At 38.8% G+C, this 12,047-nt stretch overlaps 1 protein-coding gene across 1 annotated transcript in view; it reads right to left on the minus strand.

Annotated features, from left to right (window-relative positions):
* Positions 1-12,047, minus strand: part of IPO5 (importin 5) — a 44,829-nt gene that overhangs the window by 17,235 nt on the left and 15,547 nt on the right. The window contains exons 7-13 of the mRNA XM_017530045.2: positions 11,425-11,547; positions 11,211-11,331; positions 7,378-7,465; positions 5,072-5,178; positions 2,792-2,916; positions 2,610-2,699; positions 2,347-2,520 (exon numbers count right to left, since the gene is read on the minus strand). Coding sequence (XP_017385534.1) covers positions 2,347-2,520; positions 2,610-2,699; positions 2,792-2,916; positions 5,072-5,178; positions 7,378-7,465; positions 11,211-11,331; positions 11,425-11,547 — 828 coding nt within the window. The remainder of the gene's footprint in view (positions 1-2,346; positions 2,521-2,609; positions 2,700-2,791; positions 2,917-5,071; positions 5,179-7,377; positions 7,466-11,210; positions 11,332-11,424; positions 11,548-12,047) is intronic.

Raw genomic sequence — 12,047 nt, forward strand, 5'->3', positions numbered from 1 at the left:
AAAAAAAAAAAAAAAAAAAAAAAAAAAAAAAAAAAAAAAAAAAAAAAAAAAAAAAACAAACAACAAAAAAAAACCCCATATATATATATATTTATAAATTAGCTGGGTGTGGTGACACTCAGGAGGCCGAGGCAGGAGAACTGCTTGAACCGGGTAGGCAGAGGTTGCAATGAGCCAAGATTGTGCCATTGCCCTCCAGCTGCAGTAACAAGAGTGAGACTATCTCAAAAACAGGCTGGGCGTGATGGTTCACGTCTGTAATCCCAGCACTTTGGGAGGCTGAGGCAGGTGCCTCGCTTGAGGTCAGGAGTACAAGAACAGCCTGGCCAACATGGTGAAACCCTGTCTCTACTCAAAATACAAAAATTAGCTGGGTGTGGTGGCACACGCTTGTAATCCTAGCTACTCAGGAGGCTGAGGCAGGAGAATGGCTTTAACTCGGGAGGCAGAGGTTGCAGTGAGCTGAGACTGTGCCACTGCATTACGGCCTGGGTGAGACTCTGTCTCTCTCTCTGTGTATATATATGCAAAATAAAATAATTCTTGACTCATAAGAACCTGAGCCAGTTACTACTCTATTTTCATAATTCCCCACATCAACTACAACCACACTCTCAGCAGAGTTCTTCACCTTGTGTTGCACACTCAACCATGTCTTGAGGAAGTGATCTTACATCCTGCTTTTGCATCTCAACCTCTGCTCCATATTTAGTGTCTGGGCTGTGCTGCTGGCCTCAGAGCAATGTCTTTCCTCCCCCACTAGGCTATCTTCTGTTTGTATAACTCTTGCTCATGAACACTGTCCTCCCACCATTCCATCCCAACCACTCCTTCCACTTATCTTTAAAAGCTCACATAGTGCCCCACTGCAGGAAGGGCAGGGGTACACAGGGACTTTCATACCATAGCCATCCACCCAAGCCTGTAAAGTCACTTTGGATCCATCAATTACTGATTTAACCACCAACCTATCTGCCTTCAACTTGGGTCCATCTTGGTCTGCCTTCAGGCACATGTTTCCTTTATCATATTCCTAGTCTGCTGTCATGTGATACTGAGCACTTGAGCCTTTGTTTATAAGTCCTTTCTCTTTGGCTTCTGAGATATTGCATTTCTTGTTTGTCTTGCTCTCCGGACAATCACCAGTGCTACACAAACTGTGGTTTGTTAACTATTTGCTACCAGTTCATATTTATAGGAATTCAGAGCATTAGAAACTTTTATAGCATTTTGAGAGGTTTACATCTTTTATTTTCTATGCCTTCTATTCATTTCACTTTTATAGTAGTAATCCATTTTCATTGCATTTGACAATAAACTGGGCTAAAATCCTTGCTTTCACATCTACACCTCTCTCGCGCTGTGCTGGACTAGTATCATTCAAATGTTTCAAGGCTGCACTCCTTACTTAAGCTGTTAACTATAATCATTTTTACTTGGATATTCAAAAATGATGTTGTTTTTATTTTCTACAACTTCTGTATTTCTATCAACCTGGTTAGAATAGTAAACATTTTTTACTTTCTTTTTTTTGGAAACAGAATTTTGCTCTTGTTACCTAGGCTGGAGTGCAGTGGTGCCATCTCGGCTCACTGCAACCTCTGCCTCCCAGGTTTAAGGCATTCTCCTGTCTCAGCCTCCCAAGTAGCTGAAATTACAGGTGTGCACCACCATGCCATGCTAATTTTGTATTTTTAGGAGAGACGGAGTTTCACCATGTTGGCCAGGCTGGTCTTGAACTCCTGACCTCAGGGGATCTGCCTGCCTCAGCCTCCCAAAGTGCTGGGATTATAGGTGTGAGCCACGGCGCTTGGCCCTTTCAACTTTTAAAATTAAAACTGCCAGAAACAAACTCTTAATACTTCCCATGAAATGTCTTTTGGAGCCTCCTCTTCCACTATTACCATATAAGCTCCCCGGACGACAACAGTATGATGGTTTTGCCTTAAACCTTCTCCCTTTTTTTATGTATGCCTCACCACAATGCTACTACATGAATCTCCCATCATATAATCATTTCCCACTGCATTTAAGAATACAGAATGGTTTTTCACACTTCACACAAATCAGAGTTCAAAAACTTCTCTCTTATCTTCAGGGCGATCCATACACTGATTTTACCTGAGCTTTACCTGTTATCGTTCCCAATTCCAATTACCAGCCCAAATTTTGGTCAAATCTGAATTTTTCCACTTACCATTCCATAACTCAGAATACCCTCCTCAGTTTTTTAACTTTATATTCTTTATGGTTATGCTGCAAGTCCTTCTTTCTCCAGTTCTCACCCATCAAATCAACCCAAATTAATTTACAAACAGAAGGTAGCCTACAGATCTTAACACTTACCTCCTGAAGCTTAAGTACCATAATGGAATGCAGATGTTTCACCAAATTATCTAAGTATGGAATAAGCAGTGACTTGGGACAGTCTTCAGTAAAGTTAATGAGGGCAGCAGCTGCATGGGCCTGCACCCGTTGATTGCCTTGGTCTTCCATGGTCTGCAGCAGAGCTGCAATCACCTGTGAAATGAAACAAAATAAGCATGCATGCTGAAATGTCCACCCTCTTCCTAAAGTCTGATTTGAGTGTTTGAGGACTTGTTACTTACCTTCTCATGAAATTTCTTTTGGAAACCAGGTGCAAAATCTGTAGCCATCTGTCCCACAGCATTACAGGCTGCATACCTTACTCTTGGATGCTGGAAGATGTTCCCTTTCATTAGTAAAAGCAATAAGGTTTCCACATGAAGCTACACTAATAATTTGGAATCAAATATTTACTGGTACTTACAGGATCCTGAAGAAAAAGTAAAACAAAATTTACTATCTCATTTAGAATTCCTTCCATTTGCTGGTGGCATCCTTCACCAATGGCAGATAAGGCCATCAATCCAGCATGCCGGTATTTCCAGTCAGCTACAGAAAAAAATTACAGATGGAATAGCAATTAGACACTATAAACGTCATTCTGGTAGGGAGTGCTGTAAAAAAGTTCTTATTAGGAAAAAAGGAACAAAAATTTTTTTGGAAAGGGCATATATATATGCATAAAATATTATAACATTTGTATATTTACTATTAGAAAAATGTACAGAGCCAGGCGCGGTGGCTCATGCCTGTAATCCCAACACTTTTGGAAGGCTGAGAGGGGTGGATCATGAGGTCAGGAGTTCAAGAGCAGCCTGTCCAAGATGGTGAAACCCTATTTCTAGTAGAAATACAAAAATTAGCTGAGTGTGTTGGCGGGTGCCTGTAACCCCAGCTACTCGGGAGGCTGAGGCAGGAGAATTGTTTTAACCCAGGCAGCAGAGGTTGCAGTGAGCTAAGATCGCATCACTGCACTCCAGCCTGGGCAACAGAGCAAGACTCTGTCTCNAAAAAAAAAAAAAAAAAAAAAAAAAAAAAAAAAAAAAAAAAAAAAAAAAAAAAAAAAAAAAAAAAAAAAAAAAAAAAAAAAGCACAGAAAAAGTGCTTGACTACACTACATGATTCTAAAAGTATGTATCAGGCCAGGCACAGTGGCTCATGCCTGTAATTCCAGCATTTTGGGAGCCCAAGGAGAACGGATCACTTAAAGTCAGAAGTTCAAGACCAGCCTGGCCAACATGGCAAAACCCTGTCTCTACTAAATAATACAAAAATTAGCTGGTGTGGTGGCAGGCTTAGGAGCTACTTGGGAGGCTGAGGCAGAAGTTGCAGTGAGCCAAGATTGCACCACTGAACTCGCCTGGGCAACAGAGCGAAACTCCGTCTCAAAAAAAAAAAAAAAAATTTAGCCAGTCATGGTTGCATGTGCCTGTAGTCCCAGCTACTCAGCAGGCTGAGACACAAATCGCTTGAACCTAGGAGGTGGGGGGTTAAAGTGAGCTGAGATCATGCCACTGCACTTCAGCTCTACAAGACTCCATCTCAAAAACACAAAAACAAAAACAAAGATCCTATATCAATGGTTTGACCCTCATGTCTGCTTTTTAAATCTACCCTATAAAAAATTCACATAAGCCAGAATTTCTGTAGAAGAGTGTTTGCATTAGTATTATTTGTAAATCAATAAAAACAATTAGCACAGAATGGGGATTGTGGAATGTATGTGGCTATTTTAAAAAATGAGGTGGACTGTTAATGTGGTAATATGATAAACTATTGAGCAAAAGCTTAAAAAATATGGTGTGTCCATATTGTATATTCACTTTAAAAAGCCCCTCCATATATGCATAAATGAGGTCAGAGAAAGTCTCAGAGAGCTGTTAACAGTGGTTATCTGTGAATATGAATTTAAAAACTTGCAACTTGGCCGGGTTCAGTGGCTCACGTCTGTAATCACAGCACTTTGGGAGGCTGACGCAGGCAGATCACTTGAGGTCAGAGGTTTGAGACCAGCCTGGCCAACATAGCGAAACCCTGTCTCTACTAAAAATAAAAAAATTAGGCCAGGTGCAATGGCTCATGCCTATAATCCCGGCACTTTGGGAAGCTGAGGTGGGTGGATGACCTGAGGTCAGGAGTTCGAGATCAGCCTGGCCAACATGGTGAAACCCTGTCTCTACAAAAAATATAAAAATTAGTCGGGTGTGGTGGCACATGCCTGTAATCCCAGCAACACAGGAGGAATGTATGAATCTGGCAGGAGAATCTCTTGAACCCAGGGGGTGGAGACTGCAATGAGCTGAGATGGTGCCACTGCACTCCAGCTTGGGCAACGGAGTGAGACTCCGTTTCAAAAAAAAAAAAAACCAAAAACCAAAACAAAACAAAGTGGTTTCTCTTCTGATAACATTAGAATTATTCTTTTAAAAATAAAAGATACTGGGTGAAGGAAGATTAGCATGTTCGAATCATGAACACATTCAAATAATAATGTCATTTTCAAATTCAAACCTAAATAGTTTTGGCTAGGAAGTAAATCTGTACATTTTCTTTGGGATTGACAATTTTATCAGTAAAATAAATGGAGTTAAATATGGATGATAAAAACACAAAGATTAAGTTTTAACAGTCTAAACCTATGTTAGAATTTAAGATTCAGAAAGGCACTACTTCACTATTGTAGCATTTGAAGAACATAGCTTACGATTTTGGAGCATTTGCATAATGTGTTCCTTGATCATCGGCAGAACAAGCTTTCCACCAAGTCCACAAGCCATTCGGTCTAGAGCACTCTCACCGGCAACTGCATTGCTAAACACAGAAAGAAATTATGTATTCAATATATCTGAAATACAAAAGAAACAGTATACTGTACAGACATACTTCAAACACATTATTATTAAACTAGGACTGAGAAAGAATTCAAGCTGTCTTTAAATATGGAATTGAAATTAGGGGTTAAAAACCCTACCGCTTAAAACAAAAGTAAATATCACGATCCACCATAGTTTAGAAAGTCATGTTATCTTGAAAATTTTTCAAGACCACCCCTACCCCCAACTAGCTCAAAACTGTTTTCAGAAACAGCTCTGACATTTTCAAGACTCCCATAAAAGCAGTGTTGAAAGAGCCTTGTGTATTTCATTTCCTAGAAATACAGTCTTCAAACTTATCAATGAGCAGAACACAGAAAACTGAAAAGGTGCACAAAATGTGCAATTTTCCCTGTGAGCTTATTCACCTTTAAAGGGGTACAAACTGCACTGCCAAAAACTATGCATGGTTATATGAAACTCAATTCTATTGTTTTCTCTGAAAACTGAAGAGATGGGGGCATAAATGCATTTGCACTTATGCTGGCTTGGAACTACAAGATCAGTAGTGAATTTCATGTGCATTATCTTTACTGTGTAAACAGATAATATAAAAATGAAGCTATAAATTACCTTCAGAACAGGTTTTTAGACTTAAAAAATCTCATCTTGAAAATATATTTATGCCCTGTTTACTCACAGATTAGAAAATCTTATTCATCTAGTCTAGAAAACATTGTTTCTTAAACTGAATAACTTCAAGTGCCATTTATAGGGCAAATTAAAGGACAGGTAGCAGCACATTTCAGTAACAGACCCAGAAAGGAAATCTGACCTAGCCCTGGTCTTCTCTTCAGCTATATCAGGTGATTTCCAGTGAAAGACTACTTTCATAAAACAGTATTAAAGACAGAAATCAGTCATTTTTAACAAGGGGATTAAGTCTCAAAAATGTAGTTTATACTGACTCCCTTTTGAGGGAATAATTTCAGCTCTTTTTTTTGACATGGAGTCTCACTCATCACCCAGGCTGGAGTGCAATGGCGCAATCTCAACTAGCTCACTGCAACCTCCACCTCCCAGGCTTAAGCGATTCTCCTGACTCAGCCTCCTGAGTAGCTGGAATTACAGGTGTTTGCCACCTCACCAGGCTAATTTTTGTATTTTTAGTAGAGACAGGGTCTCACCATGTTGGTCAGGCTGGTCTCGAACTCCTGACCTCATGTGATCCACCTGCCTTGGCCTCCCAAAGTGCTGGGATTACAGGCATCAGCCACCATGCCTGGCCAATTTCAGCTCTTTTTAAGAAAAGGTGGTAGTATAATGCATTGGGAAGAATGAAAGAAATGGTAATTAACCCCAGTCCATTAACTGGCTACATAACCTCAGACAAATCACTTAATCTTCAGTCTCCATTTCTGTATCTCTCCATTTCTGCATCTGTAATATATCTCTGGGACTACTAATAAAGTTGATTAAAATAACATAGCTCTGAGGTGCTATGTTTCATATACATGTAAGGGGCCATCATTACCACTTCATAGTGAATATAGATTTTGGTTGACTTTTTCTGTATTCATGGGACTTCCTAAGCTGAAATAAGTGCAATAGTAATTCCAGTGTTACTGTCACCCAGCGTGACTCTGATCTTGTCACCACTGGATCTTTTCTATCCTAAAGTTAACTTGCTTTTTACTGGGAAAATATGATGTATATTGCAGGGAATTTTGTTGAAACAATTATTCTAAGTGAAGTCTCTGCATTTCAAAGATTTATCACAATAAAGCTTCTTTATACATATTTTAAAAGAGAAATTACAAGTTTTGAAAATAATTTAGGGTAAGACAGTTAAAAACATAGCTACTTTATTTGCTGTATTTCATGTCAAATTTTTTTTTAAAAGACAAGCCTCCTTGTTTGTTGTTGTAGTTATCTTTCCATTCCTGATTACACACTTGTTAAAGTACGTTTTATGAACTTCCAAGAAACATAAATTTTATTAATATAAATTATACATGAAAACTAAAGAAAATACTATTTAGAAAATGTGAATACAGCAATGCATACAACAGCAAGGCAGAGGGCCCCATATATTCCAGGCTTGAAAGTTTACCTTCAGGTTACAGGGTGCAATGGTGAAGACGGGCCTTGGAGCCCTAGGGCTCTCACTGCCACCCTGGATACTAGGTTTGATTACCTGTCAAAATCATCATCTTCCAGTTCATCCGCATTTGCCCAGTCCTCATCTTCTTCCAAATCAACCATCATTGCTAACATCTGAGGAACTAAAGTAAACAATTATTTCATACCTGAAGACTGTGACTTCATTTTGTCAATATCACTATTTATAAACAAGAATTTTAGGATTTACTCTGCCTCTAAGAGAGCAAGACAAAACAATTATTTGTCTGTGCCCTCAAAATCTGGTTGAATTTTAACCTTTTGTCATATTTGCTTATATCTTTTCTTTAAAAAGTAACATTCATAAGTCAAACCCTCCTATCAAATTCCCAAATCCGTTTATATTCTCCCCCCTGATCAGAGGTAAGAAGCATCATCACAAAACAAATAATTCATTCCTCAATTTTTTTCTACATTTGAACTGATTTCTGTATGTCCATACAAAATTACAGTACTATTTCAAGATTTTTTTTTAAAGACAGTATCTTGCTGTCACCCAGGCTGGAGTGCAGTACAGTGGCATTATCTTGGCTCACTGCAACCACTGCCTCCCAGGTTCAAGTGATTCTCCTGCTGAACCTCCTCAAGACTTCATTTTTTGTATAATAAATGGTATAATATACGTACCTTGGCAATTTGTTTTTTTTTTAACACATACGGATTTCAATTTATTTCATAGCATTCCATTATATAAATATACTACCCACTGACCAGCTCATAAACATTTTGGTTGTTTCCAATTTTTTCCTCCTATAAAATTTGCTTTGATGAGATTATTACATCTTCTCTTTGAACAAGCATAAGTCTAGGCATGAAATTGTTATAACTATCTTCTAACAGTACTAAAAAATCACCAAACAAGCTGTGCTCTGCACAGCTGTTGCATAAACTATGTGAAGTTTAAGTGGAGGTCTATATTATTTCACAAAAATGTGTGACGTGCCCTGGGGACGGAATAAGAGTCTTCTTAGCTCCACACCTGTTATCAACAATTGATACTGTAAAACTTTTGGACAAAACTTGTATTCCACAATTACACTTGTTTTTATTGAGACTTAGGCAGGGTTCATTAGCTATTTCAGAATCCTCTTCTATGAATTTCCTGGCTGGGCCTGCTGGGGCACACCTGTTATCCTGGCACTTTGGGAGGCTGAGGTGGGAGGATTTCTTGAGCCCAGGAATTCAAGACCAGCCTGGGCAACATGGCAAACCCTATCTTTACCAAAAAACACAAAAAGTAGCCAGGTGTGGTGGTGCATTCTTCTAGTCCTAGCTACTTCGGAAGCCGCAATGAGCTGAGATCAAGTCACTGTACTCTGGCCTGAATGACTAGAGACCCCAACTTAAAGGAAAAAAAGCAATGACTTTCCTATTCTCAGTCTTTGTGCATTCTCTAGATAACAAAACTGTTGATTGTGTGCACTGTAATTATTTTCTTTCAGTTTGTGACTTATCTTTTCATTTACGGTGTATCTGGTCAAAAAACTGTTTTAGCAGTTGCAAATTTGGCAATGTTTACATCATTGGTTTGTGATTCAGTCTTAAAAAATTATCTACTATTAAGCATTATGAATCTGTAGTATCTAGGTCTTAACTTTTTTTAACTAGTTCCAGCACGCAAAATAATATTCAGATCTTGACGTCGACCCCCAAATTATTTTTTTAATAAGCTGTCTAGAGATACAATTTTCTTTTTCCCATAAAAATAACCAGTTATGTTTTCAATTCATAAGTGGAAGCTGAGCCATGAAGATGCAAAGGCATAACAATGATACAACAGACTTTGGGGACTCAGAGGAAAGGGTGGGAGGCAAATGAGGGATAAAAGACTACACACTGGGTACAGTGTACACTGCTCCTGTTATGGGTACACCAAAATCTCACAAATCACCACTAAAGAACTTATCCATGTAACCAAATACCACCTGTTCCCCATAAACATATAAAAAAGAAAAAGAAAGAACCAGTTATCCTAGCAATGCTTTTTTTTTTCTTCTTTTTGCTCTGTCACCCGGGCTGGAGTGCAATGGTGCAATCTTGGCTCACCACAGCCTTGAGTTCTTGGGCTCAAGCAATCCTCCATCTCAGCCTCCTGAGTCGCTGAAATCACAAGCATGTGCCACCATGCCCAACTAATTTTTGTATTTTTGGTAGAGACAGGGTTTTGCCATGTTGCCCGGGCTGGTCTCAAACTCCTAAGCTCACGCAATTTGCCCACCTTGGCTTTACAAAGTCTTGGGGTTACAGGCCTGAGCCACTATGCCTGGCCCCAAAAACTTTTGATCAATTATCATTTTAAAACAGCTTTGTTCCCACATGAGTTGATCTGCTCCTACACTCTACCCTTTGTACCATCCGATCCATTGTCAACACCTGCACCATTAGGTGTATTCTAAATTCACAGTTGATGGGGTAAGATCACCACTTTATTCGTTAAAATTGTCTTGGCTACTCCAGGCCTGATGTTCTTTCAGAAAAATTTCAGAATCAGTTCTATTCTAACCCTATATTAACCCCAGATTAATTTGAGAACTGATATTAGTTCTCAAATAGTCTCTATTAGTCTTTCAGTGCGTTATTCAACTTTCTTCATAAAGGTCTTACACATCTTGATTTATTCCCAGTTACCACAACTCATGTCTATAAAATTTTCTAAGTGATTGCTATGCATAATGGAATACTTACAATAAAATGTTCTCATCTCTAAGAATCTTGCTTAACCCTTTGATAAGCAGTTTATTTGTTGAGTCTTTAAAATTTTTTGTAGACAATAATCACACAGCCTACAAATAAGCAGTATTTTTGTTTCTAAATTTCTTTGTTTTGAGATGGAGTTTTGCTCTTGTTGCTCAAGCTGGAGTGCAATGGCACAATCTTGGTTCACTGCAACCTCCGCTTCCCAGGTTTAAGCAATTCTCCTGCCTCAGCCTGAGTAGCTGGGATTACAGGCACGTGTCACCACGCCCAGCTAATGTTTTGTATTTTTAGAGGAAATGGGATTTTATCATGTTAGCCAGACTCACCTCAAACTCCTGACCTCAGGTGATCCGCCTGTCTTGGCCTCCGAAAGTACAAGGATTACAGGCATGAGCCACCGTGCCTGGCCATTGTTTCTAATTTTTATTTTTATCTCTTAATGCATCAGCCGGGGCAGTCTTTAATGGGAGTGTTTCTAAAATTCCAACCAGTATCTCAGTGTAAGACAAATTTTGTAGTGGTGCTCAGTGTAGGTACCACTACAAAATAAATCTGGTGATGTATTTACCATCTAAATCAATTGTTCAAGTACTCATTAGCTCATGAAGAGATGGCTAGGCCAGAGAATGATCAGGGATAAGGTTCTCAGATCCTTATTCCAGCACAATGAAACTTTATAGTAGTTATTTTTACAGCACAACAGTCATTTAAGTTTCTGCTGCAACGAGGGTCTATAAAACACGGCAACATAATATAGTGGACAGAGCCATGACCAAAGTGTTAGATCTCGTTCTAATCCTATCTTCACTGGTAAGTACCCAGTTCCCTACTGTTTATCTATATATCGCTTCTGAATTATTTTTGACTCTATTAACTGTGTCCAATATTTAACATATAAATGATAGTCTGTCACAGTCCACTCTAGAAATGCAATTTTTAACACCAGATTTCAGGGTGTCTGCAAAGTCTTAAAGGCATAACCACAATGTGGTGGTCCGTGCTTGCATGTATTGAGATGTATTTCCCCAAATTAGTATGATTCTAAAAGGATATTCAGTCTATTCGCAACAATCTGAGAAATTACAAAACCCTCAAATTTATCCAAAAATTTGGCCACATTACACATCAACTATCTGAAGACCGTTGACTTACTAGTCTGTGCAACAATATTGGTATGTTTTCTTAACATAGCAGCTGCAGTCTCAGAGAGGGTGACGATCACTTCAAGGGCAAGCTGGCGTTGCATATTGTTGAGGCTAGTATCTCCACACAACTACAAGGAAGACATAATTGTATACATTTGATAGTTTAGATGATTAGTCCCTGAAAATAACAAACAGAACACTTACTGATGGACTTAATTTACCTTTAGACTTAGCTGTAGAGTCGCTTCCAAGTGAGGACGCAAATACTTTGGAACAGTATCTGCAATCTCAACTAGGGATTTTAGGACAGAATCATCATTCTGGTAGCACGAGTCATTTACAGCCTAGAAAAGATGAAATAGGAAGTCTTTGCTGAAGATTCACTTTATATGCCTCATTAGCCAAACATTCCTAAGATGCTGACAATAGAGAAATATTACTAAACTATTTTTCACTAAATAATGTAGCAATCTACATTATGCACATGTATACCTTCCTTTTGATGGATGTTAACTAGAAACATACAAAACAGAGTTACATCTAAGTCAAAATGAAAATCAGTGAAACTATAATAACCACTACAACTTAAGACTACCAGGAGTCCCTTTCCTTTGTTCTTTTCTTTTTTCAGAGATAAGGTCTTGCTCAGTTGCGCAGGCTCAAGTGTGGTGGCACAATCATAGCTCACAGTACCCTTCAACTCTCGTGCCTCAGTCTCCTGAGTAGCTAGGACCATACATGTGAGCCACCACACCTGGCTCTTCTGTCCTTTATCCATGTACTTTTTTTCACACACATAGTAAGTACCAGAACCTGTACATTTAAAGTGTCCAATATTACCCAT

The sequence above is a fragment of the Cebus imitator genome, unplaced genomic scaffold (genome assembly GCF_001604975.1).
Source record: "Cebus imitator isolate Cc_AM_T3 unplaced genomic scaffold, Cebus_imitator-1.0 Scaffold62, whole genome shotgun sequence".
Lineage (NCBI taxonomy): Eukaryota > Metazoa > Chordata > Mammalia > Primates > Cebidae > Cebus > Cebus imitator.